The 21,349-nt window shown below is 36.7% G+C and overlaps 1 protein-coding gene across 1 annotated transcript in view; it reads right to left on the bottom strand.

Moving 5' to 3' along the window:
- Positions 1 to 1,049: 1,049 nt before the first annotated feature.
- Positions 1,050 to 21,349, bottom strand: part of ACTR3 (actin related protein 3) — a 66,643-nt gene continuing 46,343 nt past the window's right edge. The window contains exons 9-12 of the mRNA XM_036886582.2: positions 8,448 to 8,540; positions 8,138 to 8,263; positions 4,943 to 5,026; positions 1,050 to 3,824 (exon numbers count right to left, since the gene is read on the bottom strand). Coding sequence (XP_036742477.1) covers positions 3,729 to 3,824; positions 4,943 to 5,026; positions 8,138 to 8,263; positions 8,448 to 8,540 — 399 coding nt within the window. The 3' untranslated portion in view covers positions 1,050 to 3,728. The remainder of the gene's footprint in view (positions 3,825 to 4,942; positions 5,027 to 8,137; positions 8,264 to 8,447; positions 8,541 to 21,349) is intronic.

The following is a 21,349-nucleotide window of genomic DNA, read 5'->3' as shown; positions in this document are numbered from 1 at the left end:
TTTGTTAAGATTCCATCAAGACCATGCACTTTATATTAAAGATTCTGGTACACTGAAAAACAAGTTATGTGGAACAGGGGTGAACACTTCATAGTACTGAGGAGTTTGCAACAGTGAATAGCAGAAATTCTTTTTCACTGAAGCCTGAACACTTTGCAGATCCTCCAGGCACATCTAAAATTCTTGTTTAAAATCCAGTTAGATGTCTTATGGACCTTATTACAAAAACAAAGTATGGATTTTCAGGACTTAGTATGAAAGTTCCCCATTACTTCTCAGTAACAATTGTGTCGTTGACCAACTGTATGGACTGTGCTAATATACTGAAGTATGACCTAAGACACAGAATTCAATCCAAGTAGGTGATGCTTCACTACCAGAGTTTGCACATATCTATCTGGGTTTGTGTATTATTTTAGCTAATATATTTAGTGTCCATTAACCTAAGTTGGGAATCTGGATACTCATAGTTAGAGAAGCTGCAGAGGGCTAGCCAATGTACTCATGCCTTGTAATGAACTTCAAGAGGTCAGGGAACAAGAGATGACAGGAGTCAAAGCTGGGCTGGTAAGAAAAGCAGAAATACCCTGGACTTTTTAACTGACAGACTAGTCCAATATTTAGAGGAACAGAGCATGTTTTATAATGGTAAAAATAAACTTTTACAACATATACAATTTCCTCAGTTATGTTACAAGCACATTGTTACTATCTTAAGGGTTATCTAAAAGAAGAAATTTTCTGTTTATACTTTCTTCCAGGACTTCTCTGTAGAAGCAAAGAATAAAGAATGTAATAGCCTATAATTCCTATACTTCCCATTATTATTTCTTAAGATATTTCTAGAAACAACTGCAAGAACAGTTACTTCAAATCTGTTGATGTAGCTTTGAAAACAAACCAAAAGTTGTGTTGGGGAACCTGAATGCTTTGTCTCTAATCAGAAAGATAGATCAGAAAAAGTGATTGTTTACAGTATATGCCACTTACTAATAATGTTTAAGGGTTAAGTTGTGAATACATGCTTACTATAAGGAATAGGCCTCAAGTGAGATAACCACCATCTATTTTATTTCTGTCCATTAATATTTCCCAATTTTGATCAAAGCCCTGCCAATTAAAAAGGAGACATTAGATAACATCTTAACTACCACAAATGAATCCACTGAAAAGGCTAGGTTATATTCTTACAATTAATAAAATTTGCATCATTAATCCAAAATAACACCACCACCTTATATTTAAATTGAATTAAGGTGCAGAAAGTTCAAAGAATTTATCCAAGATCATACAAATATACTTTCTACTTTTTAACAATAACAACAAAGATATCAAAGCTGAAGGAGTTGTATCATCAATTTGTAAAGCAAGAATAAACACTTCAGTCGCTGGACTCAGTTTGGTGTTTTTCCAATGTACCATGCTCATGCAACCTGATATCAACCAATGTTAAAAATCTGAATTCATCTTGGCCAACCTCTGTAATATACAACCAAAGGTGCTCTCAACTGAAGAAATGATACACAATGACAAGAGAGATGTAAAAAAGAGCATTGTCCTATCATACTATAACTCACTCCTATAAAATAAGAACAAAAAGGATATTAGGAAACATACAGGGAAGGCTGGAGTCTTATTTCCCCAAGTTAAGTATAAGATAATTGGAAAATTTCTGACCTCCAAATTGGCATATCAAACAGTAAGAACATCTTTATATAATTATGCACAAGATTATAATCTGCAGCTCTATAAGCATGTGTTTTGAGTTTATTCATTTACTGTTCAATCATCCTAGATGGAAAAGGCATACTTATTTTATGACAATGCTAGTAATTCTTATTGGACCAGGATGAAATCTTTAATGCTTATCAATTTAGCTCTGTATCAAACGATCTTTGAAAAAGCCAAGTGCAGAACAGTACATACAGTAAGCTATTTGTGTAAAATGAGGGAGCTATATTCATTTCTATAGGCACAGAATAAAAATATTTACAAGACCTTTCTAACAGTGTAATGAGAAAATGAGGTTAGAGTGGGAAAGGAACCTACTTTCACTACCTACTTTTTGGTGCTTTTAAACAGTTTTTTTAATAATGTTTATGAAATACTTTTTCAAGTAAAAATAGATGTCTGATACTACTATGACTATAAGACATAGTTCTTTACTCCCACAGTCAAAGAATTAAGATTCACATAAATGATTAATATACTTTTAAATACCCAGGTTCACTCTAAATAAAAACTATAGTTCATTCCCCAATTCTTTCTTTATATTAAAAACAAACAGGACAACACTTAAATAGTTCTTTAACTTTTAGTTAGGGTTATACTTACTCCTATGTGATGTTTTTATGGATAATGAAGTTGAAGTATTCACTGGTATTACTGCCTAAATTCTAAAAAGCCTATAAAACATCTCTTATTTTAGTCTTTTATAAGTAACTGGTAAAATAACAAGTTCACAAGATTCTACCACACGCATCATAGAGATTTGAATGAATCCCACACTCCAGCAGAGACAGAAATCATATAAAATGCATAAGCGCAAAGTAAAATGAAACTGCTTCCTAAAAAATAAAAACAATAGAAAAGGTAATTCAGTTTTAATTTATTTTCATCACTTTTTCTTCATGATCCAGATATTTTAAAATGCAAAGAAAACGAACTTTCCATAATATGTCAGGGACTGGCACTAAAAAAATTTTCAGACTGCAAATGAGTTATACAAATCAAAGTAACAAATGGAGGTCCAGTTATCAAAATGAAAGCACTCAACATATTAAAAGTTCACAATTATTTGTTTAAAAGCACATAAAAAAGTCAGCTTGCTAACCAATTTGTGATTTTAAAGAACTATTGCAGAGGTTTGAAGAAAAAAGATTAGTTAACTTATAAAGAGATTAAAGAGCTTGAAACAAGTATTTAAATAAATTTGTGTCTTTATTAGAATGGTGTTAGGCTTTAAATATACCAATTTTGGTAATCAAATTATTTGTTTTTTATTAAGAAATGACACTACAGAACTGCAATACTGGTCCAACAGCCTTGTCTTTACTTTTCCTTTCAAGCGAGAAACAGAATGTGAGTAATCAGAAAGCACAAGCAGGCATCAGTTAATCCAAGGTACTAGCTGCTTAGTTCCAAAAAGCACTTGCAAAGAAAACCACTGGGAGGTGCTCAGGGAGCTGGGAGATGGAAGCAATTCATAATAACTGGAATCCCATGAGTGCTGTGTTTACGCCAAGTCTCTTGAGGCTATTTTTTAAATTTATCCTTTACTTGGTCACCTTTTTTTCCCTCAAATACTAGTTTTTCTTCAACTTTTTTTCCTCAAAGTATAAAAAGTATGAAATATAAACAAGCTCTTGCACTGTACACTTAGAAGTGTACAATTCAAGCATTATAGAGCTATCTACATACTGATAAATCCCATCAAATCTTGGATAATTCAATAATATACAAAATATCAGGGCACAGAAAGAACTAAAACCCACTTCTTTTTGTTACACATAAGATTAAAATATTCAGTCTAAAGAAAAACAATCATTTTGGCTCTCTTCTAACATTTGCATGTTGATACACTTATTAAAATATTCCTGTATAATTATGTTTGGTCTTATTATTTCAAGTCAGGTTTAAAACCTCAAAACCAGCCATCCAGACAAACAGGTAATCAGAAAGACTATTTCTTCCCCACCTCCCTAACCCCAATAGCTATGAAGTCAATTTTACGACATGACTCCAAACACTGGATTGTGACGACAAATGCTAGGTCCAATTTCTTCATAATCCTTTTTGGTGTGGCATACTTGGTAGAACTCAGGCTGAAAATAAAAAGTACATATTTTTATACAGGTCAAAAATCTACCCTTTTTGGATATGCTCTAAAATAGACTTGTTAACATCTAAAATGTTTATTACTAGTCCATCCAGGGTACCTGAACAAAGCTTATAAATTCTAGCAATCATAACTTAAAATCAGTTATAAATTTTTATCAGAACTGAAAAGGAGCATTTAACTCATGTCCCTCCATTCCCCCTCCTCAAAACCTTTTCTCCTAGGTTTTTCAAATTTGGAGGAACAGAAAGGTTGATTCTCAACTGCTCAGACTATTCTGCTGAGGCTTTCCCATATTATACACTGGATCAATAATCTTTATAAAGCAGCTTTAATACAAAGTACAGATAAATTACTCTTAGTTATGCTCAGAAACTTCCAGATCAACCTACTCTCCTCACTTAAGGTCTGGTATAAGACAGACTATATTCCATGCTCTGTTACCTCATTTCTCAAAGGGCAAAATTACAAACTCAACTAGGTTATATAGCACAATTTAGACAATTAAAATTAAGGAAGAAAATAACTTTTTAATGGTTTTAAGTTGAAGTCTGTATAGTTTTCAATAATTTAGATAAAAGCCCCTTTATTTTATTTGATACTTTGTGCACTATAAGACATGGCAGCAAAATTTGCTAGGCTAATCATATTAAAATACCTTTTAAAAGGGCTTTAAGATGTTTTGGTTTGGGAGAGGGTTCTTAGAACAATTCCCTTTACTCAGTTTAGAACATACTTCTTGTGCAGTGAAATGTAATTCTTATCTTAGTGCTTGTAAATATCTGTACAGAAAGAAATGATGACCTTCTGATATCTGTTGCTATGATAATTAAGAGTTTTCCCTACAGATAAATTTTAAAACTCTAAAAAAAAAGTCTGCAAGAAAAATATGAACATTAAACTTGCACTTTAAAAAATACTATGTACATGCACATCTAATTTTAAAACTTTCCCTTGCAATATGTAGATTAAAATGTAAAGAAATTTCCCTCCTTCTATACTGTGCAAGTAAGATAAGATGTAAGCATTTTTTCTAACCAACTAAGAGGAAAAAGTGTGCCATGGCAAAAAAAAAAAAAATTTTTAAAGTAAGCTTCATCTCACCGTGGAAGCCAGCATCGATCCTCCAAACCAAACTGCGTATCGCTGCATGTGGTGTGTAATGACTTGTACATCAATAGGTTTTGGCTAAAAACAGACATAGTAAGATCAGTTAAAAGTAAATTTCAAATTAACAGGTTCTGTATCATTTAAACTTAAATGTACAGACAAAAATATAATGTTTTGAATATTCAAAAATAAACAAATTTAAAACTTTAAAAGAGGCAGGAGGTGCACGAGAAACAATACAAAAGAAACAAATCAAATTAATTTTATTTTATTAAGAAACCACACTGAAGTGGAGGAAAGAACTAACCCAACTAACATGTGAACACAATATTACGATTATGCCCTAAGGCTTAATAGAAATACTAAACAAAGATTCAAGTAGATTAACAGTTCTGAAACTACTATATAGGTATTCCACAATTGAGCAGAAACATAAATACACTGCAGCTAATAGAAGCCAGGTTTCTCACTGTCAGAAGGTATTACAAATATGGAAATGTAGAAGGCTCTAAAGAACTTAACAGTATTGACAGAAACTGACAATATCAGTATGAATAGTTTATTTATACAGATGTACACACACACACACACACACACACACACACACACACACACACACACACGCACGCACACCCCAGCTCTGATCACCAAGAAGGCCTAGAAGCGGTGACCCCCAGTAACAAAGAATACACCTACTGTCTAAAACTGGGCTTCCTAATAGAATAATAAAATTCTCACTACATTTTGCTGACCAACTAACTAAAAAGAAAAAGGTGTGCCTTGGCGAAAAAATTGAAAAGGCCGATTCCAAGAGTGGAGAAGAGAAAGTACAAGATGGGCATGGAGTATCTTGCTGTGCTAGAAAGAAGGGCTTGAAGAATACTGAGGCCCCATCAAAAGGACATTAAAGCTACTTTGAGTGGGTTTCACAGGCCAAATCTGAGAAGGGAGCATAAAAATTAGTGACATTAATGGTATTAATGATGTTGATATTTTACCACAATATTAATGATATACAGCCTAAAGAAAAATATGAGAAATCAGGAGTTCATAGAGAGATTACCGAATGAATGAATGAGGGAGAAGGAGGGAAAACTTCCATACAGTAAAATGGACTAAAAAAACAAAGAAGGAATGACAGAATTTGCTAAATACCATTTAGAAAATACCACGGTAATAACTATTTTAGGAAAGAAAACCAGTGTTGAAAGTTTGATGAGAAACAGGTTTAGTTACATAGTATGCAAGTATCTACCCGTAAGATTCTTATTATATGTAATAAAAATAGTAATAACCTCATAGTAGAGAAATCTGGCAAACACAGCTTTAGCAAAGTGATCAAAGTTAAACATCTGGGACAAATCATATCAGGTGTCTACTGATACAATGCACTAGAAAGGATATAGTAAGTAGCACTTCTGTGGTATTACTGTCAAAGGTGCATAATGAGAACCTAATATCTGACAACCCCAAACTGAGAAGATCTATACTCTGAAGACATTACAGTTATAAAAGACAAAAAAGACTACTTATTCCAGATTGAAGAGACATAGTTCAAGCATGTGATCCTGGATTGGATCCTAGACTAGAAGAAAGTATTTTTTCTTCTTTTGCTATAAAGATAATAATGGGAGAATTGGTGAAATGTGAATCAGGTCTATAACTAGATAATGTATTATATGAAGGTTAATTTTCTGATTTTGATAATTGTAATGTCCTGTTTTTAGGAATATGCACTACAATATTTAGGAGTAATGGGTTTCCATATTTGCAACTAGCTCTCAAACAGATGGAAAAATACAATTTTTGCAAGTGTAGGTAGGTATATGTGTTTATGTATACATATTTTCATAGAAATAGAGTAATAAAGCAAATATAAAATGCTAACACTTGGGGAATCTAGGTAAGCAATACATAGGAATTCCTTCTACTAGACTGCAACTCTTTTGTAAGTATGAAATTATTTCAAAGTAAGTTTTTAAACTTCCATGCCATATAAAGATACGGTTATTTTTTTGTTATTAAAAAAAGCTATTTGGTGACCATTAAGAATTAGATTGAAAGGGAGTAAAGCTAGATTCAGATACAGAACTAAAAAGATCTATAAAAAAATGATTATATGGTAAAATAAAGGGAAGGAGGCAGAGTCCTGCAATATATAGGGTTTTAAATCCTGTTATCATTAGGTATGTCAATACAGTGCTGGATCACTGGAAAAACAAAATCCAAAATCCCTCATTTCTTATTTAGAAATGTACAAGAAGCTTAAAAATATGCTAAACATTTTTACTTTATTGAAATACTAAACTCAAAAACAGTTTTTTATTTCACAAATCTGTAACAAGTCATTATAAACTAAACTTATTAAAACATTTAACTGTTAACTGCATTCCAAAGGATAATTTTTAAGATAATCAAAATTTACGGACTGAAAGTCAGCTGTCATGCAACTTCTCAGCAAGCAGGAAATCCTAGAAGGCTACATTTTACATTTAAGTAATTCTGAATGACTAGTAGCCCTCATTGTTGGTATTTTCCAACTTAAATAAAAATGTAAATAAAACGTATTCTCTGAATCAATGTTCTGATTCTACAATAACTCTAAAGTAAACAAGGATGAAACACCAATTCACTGAAAATTTGTCTCACAAATACAGAGAGCAGACACCTGAGATTTTAAAATTAATTTTGATTTTTCAACAGCTAGCCCAAAAGGCTAGGATATACAATCTGTTGAATCACCAATTTGATTTCACACTATGAGGCTACTATGGGGGAGGCTGGAGACACCCTGCGAAAGCAGGCTTGACCATGCAACATCAGCTTCTCTCTCACAATTCTGGTTTGCTCCCCTGCTACAGGGGTATTAAAAATTCTGTGGATCCTTAGATTACTATTACTGGAGTATGCAAGGAACCACTATATATGTAAATTATCTGTGATGGAGATCAAAAAACTTCTCATGGCTATAACTAAGAATATTTTCCAGAAACATAGGTAGTATCCTAGAGAAATCAAATGACCAGAAGTCATAGATGTGAATCTATAATATTAATCATTTTCCATTAGAATACCCAACAGGTTCGTCTTAATTTCCTAAATATAAGCAAAAGTTGGCAGACATTTCCCATCCCCATTATAACAACTGAAGTACCTTCAACCTTCTCACTGATAATTGAGAAAACCTACCTTCAATCTACCACCACTCAATTCTTCACTTAATTTCAGCCTGGCATCTACAGTTCTTTTCAAATCTCTCTGCAAGCGACGTCCAAAGTCCCTGAACATGGTTGAACCTCCAGAGAGGACAATATTCTATATTAGTGGAGACAAATAAATGGCTTTTATTCAGAGAAAGCAGAGAAATTTTAGAGACATAAGAAACAGTACTAAAATCTTGTATTCTTTTGAGTTTTTAAATTTAGTATTCAACAAAGGACAGAAAATAAAGTTTCCTTAAATTATGACCTTGAGTAACAATTTTGCTGCGAATACTGACCTTGTAGAGAGGGCGTCTGACATCAATAGGACAATTCTGAATTACTTCATCTACAACTTCTGAGATAGGTTGAGTAAAGTCTGGATTAGCAAACTGAAAAGTAAAGTTGGATATATGACAGAGATTAGATCACAACTGATTTAAATATCTCAATAAAAAATTAAGAAAGTTTTCAGTTCAAAAACAAAGACTTAGAAACCATAACTTCTAGTCTCTGATTCAAATTAAAGACACTGAAATTAAGAGATTTCAGAAGAAATCAAATTAAAATGATAATATATACCATTTCATTACCATCAGAATAGGTATTTTAAAAAAATTTAAAGCCACACATATACTATGAGGTGGCAAAGATCTGCATAAATGACCTGTTTACACTGCTGATGAGAACAGACACTGATGTTATACTTTGGAGAACAATTTGGAAATATCTAAAACAATTTTAAATGTACACACTACTAACTTCTTTTCTTAGAACAAACCACAAAGAACTCCCCCACACATGTGCTGTTATATAAAAGCATATTCAAGGCAGTTTTGTTTCTAAGAGTAAAATCAACCCAAAAGCTCATTAACAGGGTACGGAATAAAATGTACAATCAATACTCATTATTCATGGATTCTTTATTTGCAAATTTGCTTACTTGCTAATATTTATTTGTTATCCCATAATCAATACTCATAGTGCTTTCAGTCACTCATGGGCATGCCCATGTGCAAAGCTGTAAAAATTTGACTTGACTGACACACACATTCACAGCTAAGGTCAAACAAGACAACATTCTGCATTTATACTATGTGTATTCTTTTACAGATCTATTTAGTGCCACAGTTTTCACATTTTTGTGGGTTATTTTGCAGTTTAAAATGGTCCCAAGCATAGTGCTTAACTGCTATCTACTGTTTCTAAGCACGAGATTAGGCATGTATAAATTTTTCCAGTTTTTAAAATTAGTTTTAAGTTATTCAGAGACTGAGCATACAATGAAAAGAGATTTAACGTTACTTAAGTGATAAGCTGTAATGATACAAAATATTTTAATTTAGATAAAGTACAAAAAATGGAGGTAGGATTAAAGATGGCGGTGAGAGAGGTGAGACGGAAACCTCCTCCCAAAACCACATATAATACGAAAATATAGCAAATACATCAAATCCTGAAAGAGCAACAGGAAAGAAAGCTGTGCCAGACTGCATACACCTGGGGAAACCAGCAGACCTCAAGGAAAAGGGTAAAGTACCAAAGCCGTGATCCGGCAGGATCCAAGCCCTTCCCCAACCCCAGCTCACCAGAGGGAGGAAGAGAAACAGAGTGGGGAGGGGGTAGAGGCCTAGGACAGCAGAACAGCCAGCCATGGATATCTGCTTTGGGAGCACAAACCTACACTACATGGTGCTCTGGAGATTAGTGGGGTTGGAAAGCTAAGACAGGTGGAATTCTTGGAGAGCCTGAGAATCCAGTTGCTTGTGGAAAACAGGGATCCACATCCAGACGCTCTGAGACAAAAGAAAGGTGGGAAGTCTGAGAGACTTCCTAACAGCGAGAGGGGGCTGCTAAAGAGGCAAGGACTGCAGAGAGCTTACTGCTCAGGAGAAAGAACAGGTGGGAAAAATTGTCCAGGCACACTCTGCCCAGCAGGTTGGGAACTTTAAGAGCTTCAGGTGCTCCATCTCCCTGAGCTGGCTATGCAGCTCCGAAGCCCCCCACTGCAATACTAGCCTGCTGTGCCTTCCTCACTGACACCAGCTTGCAAATCAGCTGCCCCCACCACTGTGCCAGGCCAGCTAGAAGGCAGTACCGCCTATAGCAGCTACAAGTGCAAAGCACAGAGGCTTCTCTCTGCATACTTGGCCTACTGGCCCTGTCAGTGGAGACAGGCATTGCAACTGGGATGCAGGAAAGGCCTCCTTTCCTCCCTACAGGCACCAGTGCTGCTTGCCTGGGACCCCCACCATCGCTCCAGGGGCTGAGCAGCTTCACAGAGTACAGCTTCTGGGCACTAGAGGGCACCATCTATAAATATGAAAGGTCAAAGGGATCTGGTTCAACCCAAAATCCCACAACCACCACAAAGAGGGCCAAGTGAAACTGACCTCATCATTCTTCCTGAAAGAGATTTCAAAATAAAAAGCATAAACATGCTAATGGAGCTACAGAAAAATACTCAAGAACTCAGGGAGGAATTCAGGAATGAGATACAAATGTTCAAGAATACAGTATCTGAAATGAAACATAGAAGAAAGGGATTTAAAGCAGATTAGATGAAGCAGAGTAGACAGTAAATGAAATAGAAATTAGAGAACAGGAATACAAAGAAGCTGAGGCACAGAGAGAAAAAAGGATCTCTAGGAATGAAAGAATATTGAGAGAACTGTGTGACCCATCCAAAAGGAACAATATTCGCATTATAGGGATAAAAGAGGAAGAAGAGAGAGAAAAAAGGGATAGAAAGTGTCTTTGAGGAGATAATTGCTGAAAACCTCCCATAACTGGGGAAGGAGATAGTCTCTCAGGCCATGGAGGTGCACAGATCTCCCAATACAAGGGAACCAAGGAAGACAACACCAAGACATATAATAACTAAAATGGCAAAGATCAAGGATAAAGACAGAGTATTAAAAGCTGCCAGAAAAAGATCACATACATAGGAAAACCCATTAGGCTATCAGAATTCTCAGCAGAAACCTTACAGGCCAGAATAGAGTGGCATGATATATTCAATGAAATGAAGCAGAAGAGCCTCAAACCAAGATTACTCTACCTGGCAAGATTATCATTTAAATTTGAAGGAGGGATTAAACAATTTCCAGATAAGCAAAAGCTGAGAGAATTTACCACCCACAAACTGTCTCTACAGCATATTTTGGAGGTACTGCTATAGATGGAAGTGTTCCTAAGGCTGAATAGCTGTCACCAGAGGAAATAAAACCGCAGTAAAGAAAGTAGACCAATTAATTACTAAGCAGATGCGAAATCAAACCAACCACTCCCAAAGTCAGTCAAGGGATAGACAAAAAGTACAGAACATGATACCTAATACATAAAGAATGGAGGAAGAAGAAAAGGGAGGAAAAAAAAAACCTTTAGATTGTATTTATAATAGCATACTAAGCAAATTAAATTAGGCTGTTACATAGTAAGGAAGTTACCCTTGAACCTTTGGTAACCATGAATCTAAAGCCTACAATGGCAGTAAGTACTTATCTATTGATAATCACCCTAAATGTAAATGGTCTGAATGTACCAATCAGAAGACAGGGTCATTGAATGGATAAACAAGACCCATCTATACGGTGCCTACAAGAGACTCACTTCAAACCCAAAGACATATACATGGAAAAAGATATTTCATGCAAATAATAGGGCAGGAGTTGCAGTACTTGTATCAGACAAAATAAACTTCAAAACAAAGTCACAAGAGACAAAGAAGGAAATTATTACCTAATGATAAAGGGGTCAGTTCAATTTAGATAAAGTACAATATCACTAACAAAGATTCTAATGACCTCTACTGCTGCAGTCTCAGAAAAAGAAACTGGCAGCCAAAATGTATCTATCTGAAGCATGCTGATAAGTGTACATAAGAAACCCCAACAGGGATATACACAGTGGGTACAGAAATGTGTCTCATGCTGAGCCTTGAGAAAGAACCCAACCTACGGACTAAGGTATGTTTTACCTGTTAGAGGTGGTCCATATTGTATTCTATGGAAAATGGGAGACTATAGCTCCACTTGGCTGGCTGACTGACTATGCCATTTAAAGGGAGGCTAAGATTAGAGGCAGGGAATGGCTTTGTTGATGATTAACTCAAGTGAGCAGCAGAACGAACTGGATCCTGAAAATTTTTTTCCATGATTACATTAATTATCTTGAACCACAGCCTTTCTAGGCTTTAGATTGTGAAATCTCTAAACAACCTTCAGTTCTCAAAACATAAGGCTTTCATGATCCCATAATGATACTTAAACTTGAGAACCTCTCATTTGCTTAAAAGAGACTTAATCCCCAAAATCTGGACAAGGAACATTAACAATTTGATAAAAATTAGGCTGTATAATCATTTTTTAAAGTGCTATCTTGGGGGGGGGGCATGGGGAGGGCTGTGCAACACAGAGAAGACAAGTAGTGATTCTACAGCATCTTACTACGCGGATGGACAGTGACTGTAATGGGGTTTGTGAGGGGGACTTGGTGATGGGGGGAGTCTAGTAAACATAATGTTCCTCATGTAATTGTAGATTAATCATAACAAAAAAAAAGTTCTATCTCATGGCTACTAACATTTAAAAATGGATGTAACTGTGGAGTCACTGTGTTGTATACATGAAACCAACATAATACTGTATATCAGCCATACTTCAACAGAAATATAAACACAAAATAAAAGTGCTATCTTATCAAATTATTAATTTAGACCTTGCAAATTCTCTACACTGTTCTTTGTAAGTCATACTCTTCATTATTTACCTAAAACAATAACATCTGTATATGAGATTAATTGTCCCATTAATATACACATAAGATTAACTGTCCCATTAATTCTTTCCCATATTTAAGACAGTTTATCTGCTATACCATGACCAAGTAAAAAAGGCAAGGAAAGGGTCATTTATTCCTGTGCTATGCCCTTCTCATAGCAGTTTTTATTCAGAAATACAAAAAAGAAAGAATTTACAGAACCTTGAAATATTCACATACACTGGATTCACCCACAGTTAACTGATTTAGAAAAAATGAAGTCTGATTTGAATATATCCTTTGAAAAAGCTTAGGAACTACTGTGCTACAGAACTCCAGGTAAGAATGAGTAGAACAATATACAGTAAAGTAGCAAGCAATGAATATTTAGTGAAGAAATAAAGGAAAAAAGAAAAATTAACAGTAAACAAATGAACAATAAATTTTTATAAGTTATTCAGTACTTGAATACTTATTGGCTCAACCCAGATTCCCTACTAAGGAAGTTTTAGGTCTTTTCTTTCATTTTCAGCAAAAGGATTAGTCCTGCCTCTAACTGCTCTCAGATTAGATCATAATATACTGCCAAGTGGCTATCAAGGAAGGAGTATCTTCTCTCTCTCCTGAAAAATGTATAAAGAATACACCCAAGTAAACATATCTGCCCAAATAGCTAAGGAAAATTTAATTTCCTTAAAAAAAGTGTCAAGCCCATTCCTTATAAAATCGGTTCAAGTATTTGTGATGAATTTAGCAATTCAAAAATAAATATCCTTACTCTTTTATATATTTTGTCTTCAGTGTTCAAGTTCAGATACCTACACTTTCACTTAACCAAAACAAAAACAGAAAAAATATTTCAAATGACAGAGGAACTATAACACAGAGATACCTAAAACTACAGGAGAAAGAATCTTAAAATTCACCCAGGAAGTGACACAGTAAGTTCATGCAATACAAAAAACAGGTTATTCTCAGAAAACATGGTGAATTCAACATATATGATACATAGTAATTTTGTTCTTTCTATTAAAAGGACCAATAAAGAGAATTTTTTTTTTTTAAAAAGGTATAATCCCAGCATGCATAACGTGGGGTGAGGGGGCGGGGCACAGAGAAGACAAGTAGTGACTCTATAGTATCTTACTATGCTGATGTAATGGGGTATGTGGTGGGGACTTGATAATGGGGGGAATCTAGTAACCACAATGGTGCTGACGTGATTGTATACTGATGATACCGCAATAAAAAAAGAAAAGGTATAATCCCAAAGTTAGAGAAACCAGAATAGCAAGAAATAACCACAAAATGTGGTAAACTGGAAAGCAGACAGACAACGCACTCCCTATAAAACACTTAATAAGGCATCAATAGGGAAAGCCAAGAACCACGCTGTTTCGTCTCATAAATCCCCCAAAGAACTGGCTGCACCTGTAGCAGTGAGACAGGCAGGAAGACTGGGTTGAAAGCCTTTCTGAGAAGCACTTGAAGACCCTGTCTTGCCAATGAGTTTCAGCCCTGGGCAAGTTCACTATGGATTCAATGTGACCAAAGAAATGACAGTAAAATGTTCTTGGGATGAAAGGGTTTATATCCAACTTTACTTCCAACATGGCAGGTCAGTCACTAGAATCCTGTCCACTCAAAGCAAGTCTACATGCAACAAGCCAGTCTCTTGCCTCTGGGCCTCTCTACCTGCACAGCCGTCCCAGTCTCTTTCCTTGGCACTGCCACCACTCCAGCCTCTGCTCTACTCTCCTGCAGCCTTGCAACCATGCCACTGTTTCGTACAGAGCACTGGGTGGAGCTCTTTTATATAGAGTCAATAATGATGCATCACCCAGACGTGTGTAGTGAGCCAGCTAACAAGGGCCAGGTGAGAATACTGGCCATAGAAACCTTCACTTTATTCACAACTCAAATCACCCTTCCCCTGCCAAAGAAGTCTACTAAATGCCTCCTCCTCATCCAAGTAGAAAAATGGCTAATCTGTTCTCGTAAGGGAAGAAACTAGAGAGTCTCAAGATTCTTATACACAGCTGAAAGGGATAAAAGCAGGGGAATTACAAGTGAAGGTATGCAGCCTACTGCTGACATAAATGCCAATCCTCTTACCCCATTTGGCTACTAACCTTAATCTTCTTCTCTTTAAGTCTTCTCTTTAAGTACATTCTGGGAACTGGACTACCCAAAATGACATGAAGAAATACACATAGGGCATTCCTCCAAAGAAAACGCCATAGTCAACAAGCCCTCCCCACAAAGCTCAGATTTCCAATCAGGTTTTCATTTGTCCCCTTCTTAAATGAGCGGTCCCAGAAGGTCTCCAGCATGACAATACAGGAATCAGAACAAAGAGAAAAGGAAACTTGGAAGAAACAGACTGCGGATAAAGTGAAGGTTCCTGTGGCCAGGATTCTCACCTCGCCCTGGTTGCCTAGCTCACTACACACATGTGGGCAATGAGTCATTATTGACTCTATATAAAAGCTCTGCCCAGTGCTCTCAGCGACATGGTGGCATGGCTGCAAGGCTGCAGAAGAGAGATGAGACTGGAGTGGTGGCAGCACCGAGAATAGAAACTGAGACGGCTGTGCAGATAGAGAGGCCCAGAGGCAGAGACCGGCTTGCTGCATGCAGAGTCGGCTGAGTGGACAGGATTCTAGTGATTGACCTGCCACCGTGGAAATAAAGCTGGGTATAACCTTTCACCCCAAGAACGTTCTACTGTCATTTCTTTCGTCACAATGAATCCATAGTGAACTTGCCCGAGGTTGAAACCCATTGGCAAGACAATTGGCAAGTCGGCAGGGTTCACTTGTGACCAAGGATAAAAGAACAGGCTGCCCTCATGAAAGGAGGGTTTCAGCAAGCTGCACCTATGAATAGGGAGACATTTGAGTGTCCCCCAGTGGACATGTGGTACTGTGAAGGGGTGGAGGACTGGGTTCTACCCCAAAAGAAAATTTGTTGCTGACTGAAATGGCGTCACTACTAAATGCTGTGGAAATAGTAAAGGCCTAAGAGGAGGCAGCAGGAGAAGGAGCAGAAGCCCAAGAAAAAGTAGCAAGCAGGCTGCCAGGTGCCGTGGGGCAGGTGAAGAATGTAGTGGAGCCATCAGCCCCAGAAATGGAGGAGCAGAGGTTTGACGAACAGGTGGGAGTGGAGGCCCTGCTGGTGCTGGAGGCATCAGCCCCTCCTTGGTTGAGACCCCACCTGGTTGAAAGCTGGTGGAAGGCCAGAAGGACTCAGCAACTGCGGGTTCTTTCAGGAGAAGTGCAGCCCCCTCCTCAGGTTGTGGAGCACTCCATGCTCTGCTTCTATCCTCAGGCTCAAGTACAAAAGGAAATATGGTCTGCTTCTCAAAGGAAGAATTTAAAAGGCTCCGTGAATGTTACAAGGACCCAGATGTGAGTTGGTTTGAAAAGGCAGGAGCAGACAGAAAGAAACTGGATGACTGGAGCTGTGGCAACAATTGAGACTGGAGTAGCAGTTCCGGCTGCTGAGGATGAAAACAGAAGGCAGAGATAAAGTAACAAGACCGGCCTGTGTGTCTACAAGACTTTCTGCTGGAGAGGCTAGAGAGGGTGGGTATTGTAAGACCCACCCACAGTTCTTTTTGTTAACTCATTTGAGTAGAACTGGTTTCAATACAGCCAGGATGACCACTCGGTGTCAATGGATCTCCTCAGGCTTCAGGGTTATTATAATTTGTTGTAATTTTTATCTGTATGTTGTATTGTTATTATGGAATTTGGTTACAATGCTCCAGATTTCTCACATAGGGACCATTGCAGAGGATTGAGGGCACACAGACTGAGAGGCGAGAATCTGGAGGAGTAGAGTGTGGTTAAGTGAAGGTTCCTATGGACAGGATTCTCATCTGGCCCTGGCTGGCTAGCTCACTACACATGTGTGGGCAATGCGTCATTACTGACACTATATAAAGAGTCCTGCCCAGTGCTCTGTGCAAAATGGTGGCATGGCTGCAGGGTTGCAAGAGAGCAGAGGCTGGAGTGGTGGCAGTGCCAAGGACACAGGCCCAGGGGATGGCTGTGTGGGCCGAGAGGCCCAAAGGCAGAGACCAGCTTGCTGCATTCAGACTAGCTCTGAGTAGACGGGATTCTTGTGATTGACCTGCCACCATGGGAATAAAGTTGGGTATAACCCTTTCACCCCAAGAACATTCCACTGTCATTTCTCTGGTCTCACTGAATCCATAGTGAACTTCTCCGGGGCTGAAACCAGTTGCAAGATAAAAGGTCTTGAAACTTTCATCTCCCATACACCCTATTTATTGGGGATCCTACTGGCAGATTATCTGCACCAAAATAAGTAAGTGGACAAGAAGAACAAGAAATATATAGGATAAAAGAAAGAGAGTTGTAACACAAAAGAGAAGCAAAGGGAATCCCCAGAATGATGAAGGAACATGAAAACTCTTTATCAGATGCAGAAGTAAACAGGTTCAGAGTGGGACATACCAGATAGTCTGAAAAATTAATCTAATAAAAAAAATCGTATGTATCTAAAAATTCTGAGAACACAGTTACAAAACTGGTGGAGAGAGATTAGAGTTAAATTAATGACAATTATTTTAAAACTAAGGAAACAACTTATGAATGACTCCATGGAAAACAAAATATAGGACAGGAAATATTTCACAGTAAACTATGCTCAAATCTGAATAAAATTTGTGTTCACAAAAGGAGGGAGCACACTCAATTTTTATCTTACTGAAATCACAATATAACTATTGGGACAGAAGGATATGGAAAGGTACTGTTTGGGACAAAAGAAGGAGAGATAAGGCAGTACTCTCCCCTTCCACAGCTGAAAACTGATAGAAATGCCCAAGGCTAAAAAAAAACTTGAAGTTGCAATGTAACCAAAGTTTACCTCTGAAAAAAAGAAAAAGAGAGCTAACCATTCAGATCACTCCTAGTTTTAGCTAGAATTTAAATAACTAGGACTTCTGAACAATGTGCATAGACATAACTGATGTTTTTTAAAAACTTAAATTAAAAAAAAAGATTTCTCAAAGAAATTATGAGGAAAAGAAACTATAGAAGAAAAAAAAGATGTTTCAAAACTTTAAAACTTAAGAAAACTTGGTATAATCAAACAGCAAAGATTACTCTATATCAGTTGGAAAATATTATATATGGAACATAAGCAGCAAGATAAATTTTCACCCAGAAAAGTATCCCTTCCCTAAGCAGTATGATACAACCAAAACACATTTTATTTACATACCTAATATTTCAAGGTTTTTAAGACAGTCAAGACATTATTAGCTAAGGTCGTCTGTAAATTTATTAAAAAACTGCATGTATTCCACTCATATGCTTTCTCCTTTGAAACCTGAAATACCTCCTATCTTCTAGTCTATTATATCTCTTGTGGGAATGATAATATTTACCTAGGACTTTGGCTCAGGACCTTTCAAAATCCTCTAATTCCTGTCATCAGTTTGGGGTTTTAATATCTCTCTCCAACATTTCAACTTCAAAACAACTGATATTCCTTAACTCAAGTGACCTTTAATCTACCTCTACTTCAGCCACTCACACATACATGGCCCTACAGGGAAATTTGCCAACTTCTAGCTACAAGCAGTTGTCTCTGTCTTTGTCCTCTTGAATCCCCACTAAAATGATGGAAGGAATTTCAAAGGAAAGGCAAATGTCCAAGGACAAAGAGGAGGCAAGAAAACAATGACAAAATATTTCAACCCTGTTTGAAAACCAAAAAATGAATGCTGCATCCTAAGTGCTTCCAGAGGGGCATACTGGTAAGAAGTGAAGCCATTCATCCTTGTAGAATGATCAAAAGTCCCAGAAATCAAAGATGTAAATAAAGGAACAAGGCTTTAAAAATAGAAATTGTTAAAATTCTCTACATGGAATAGTGAGACCTCCATGAGTAATTGAAAGAATAAACAGAAAATGATACAAATGAAGAGATGAAGCAAAAGTTTTTAGGAAAAGTTTAAGAGAAAAAAATTACCACATTTTAGTGCTGCCTCAAAAGTAAATAACATTCACAGGTTAACGCTATTAATTTAGCCAATAATTATAACATTAATATATAAACAGGCTAAGGGAAAAGAGGGCCTATGGGGAAAAAAACAACTAACATAAAAGGAGATGAGCAGATAATTTATGTTGATATATCAAGAAACAGCAGTACCAGCAGAGGACTTGAAAAACTGGAGGTAATTATCAAGAGCAATGGCTAAGTACGAGCTGGTAGCTGCTGTGTAGAACACAAAAAAAGGTAAGGACTAGGAAGTGAGAGCTACCATTTTTGTTTTAAAACTATAAGTATCGTTTGACTTTTAGAACTATGTGCATATATATTCTTTTAATTCTTATTCTAAAAATTGCCAAGAAAATGTGCTGAAATCTTAGAACCTCCACAGTGTACACACTGCCTGACCACAAAGCCTTACCTTTCTGGTCCTCACTCCTTTGCTCCCAATTTACAAATCTATGCCAATTCATCATTATCTCCAATTCTTGCCTCCATTATTCACTATCTCCAAATAATCCAGCTTTCAGATTCCCTTTCTTCTCTATAATGCAGTACTTTAACCTTTGTCTTATCAAAAAGCTTTTACCCCACACTGCCTGGGGGAACAAACACTATTGTAAAACTGTAAATCTGGGGTAACTAACTTCAGTGAATGCCTCATTGCTTTAATACTGTTACCATCTCAACTCCCAAATATTGATTATGGAAGTCACTATTGTCTCCTCACACTCAACCTTATTTCCAGTCCCTTTTCTGAACACAACTGCTTGATTCCACTTGATGAAAATAAAATCTGTGAACTATGATCCTGAACTTCCTCAGCTACCTGCTGCATACTGCACTGCTCTACACCTCCCAGGTTCATATTTTCCTGTATCCATACTGAATGCCTTACTGTTAACACTGGAGTAACCTCTCTTAAAAATAAAAACTAATTTCAGCCTCCCTTATTTTTGTCTTACCAGTCCTGAATAGCTAGCTGCATGCTTTTCTTTCAAAGCCACCTCTGTCAATTTCATTGGTGCAACAAGCTGCCTCAATCATACCAATCCACAAACATTCATCCCCTATATCACCAACAACCTGAGTGCTAAAAACCCATGAGAACTTCTCAAGTTTCCTCTAGTACTGTAGCTACTGGCCCTATTTAACCTCCCTCCCTCAAACATTCTCTTCTCTCAATGTTAACACCACAACCCCTTAACTTGACTTCTCCATTTCTGTATTCTTCAGTATTTTTTGCAAGCTCCTCTTACTGTGCCTATCCACAAAGTGTCAGGGTTTACTTAGGGCTCCCATTCTTCCTCTTCTACCCATTCCACATCCTCTCCCTGGCCAATCTCTTCCTTTGCCCAATACATGATGATATCACATCTATCCTCACTTTAGGACATACAGATCAGTTTAAAACCCTGAGAATCCAACTGTTCATTTTAGAACCTTTTTAAAGATGCATAAACCCATCTCCTGTTTATACCTCATCTATTCTTCCCTTCAGTATGCCCAATTTCAGTGCACAGTACATGTAGTTGCTCAAGTCATAAATGTGGGAGTCTTCCCAGAGACTTTATTCTTATTCCTTTCAGACCTAAGAAATCAGTAATTCATGATGATCCTATTCTTTTCCTCTCACCTCCTTTCTCCTTCTTACTGGCCTACTGATATTATTTATCTTCCAGAAAACTGCAATAAACTTACCTGTTTCCAACACAATTCACACCTCCCTTCCAATCTATCCAACCCAGTGCAGCCAGAGTGACCTTTCAAATACTGTTCATAGATTTGTGTCAATTGCATGTTGAAGATTGCTGCAAGACTAAAGAATCCAGTAAACTCTTTTGTATTACATACTAGTCCCTCATGTACACCCATCTGCATCCATCTCCTACCACTCTCTTCCTTTATACTTCTCTTATCTGGCTTTCCCATATCTCATATCACTACCCAGCTTATCTTCTCTACTAGAAATATATTCCTCTAACATACCTGCCTGACAAATATCCATTCATATTTTAAGTCTCAGTTGAACTGTTACCTCCTCTAAGAAGTTTTCCTGGTTCTCCAAAGCCAACTTAGATGCTCTTTGTTCCTATGCCCTCACCAGATACATGCATTCATTAAACAACTATACCTGTTTAGATATTCATCTCTTTTATTCTTTAAGCTCCAAAAGCAAGATAAAACTTCTCCTGTTTGAATATTCCATGCTCAAATGTGAAACCATGAAAACTGTATTCAATTAATATTTGCTGTGTAAATAAACAGTAGTAAAAAATAACTGCTGTTAATGCTGAATAAGCAGAGTTGGTATTTAATGTTAATAAAGTCATTATATTAATAAAGCTAAATTTCTTACAGCAGAAAATTTTTCATTATAAAAAACCATATTTCATTAATTTAATAC

Source organism: Manis pentadactyla, chromosome 8 (assembly GCF_030020395.1).
Source record: "Manis pentadactyla isolate mManPen7 chromosome 8, mManPen7.hap1, whole genome shotgun sequence".
Lineage (NCBI taxonomy): Eukaryota > Metazoa > Chordata > Mammalia > Pholidota > Manidae > Manis > Manis pentadactyla.
The sequence above is the reverse complement of the archived record's forward strand: the minus strand, read 5'-3'. Positions and strand labels throughout refer to the sequence as shown.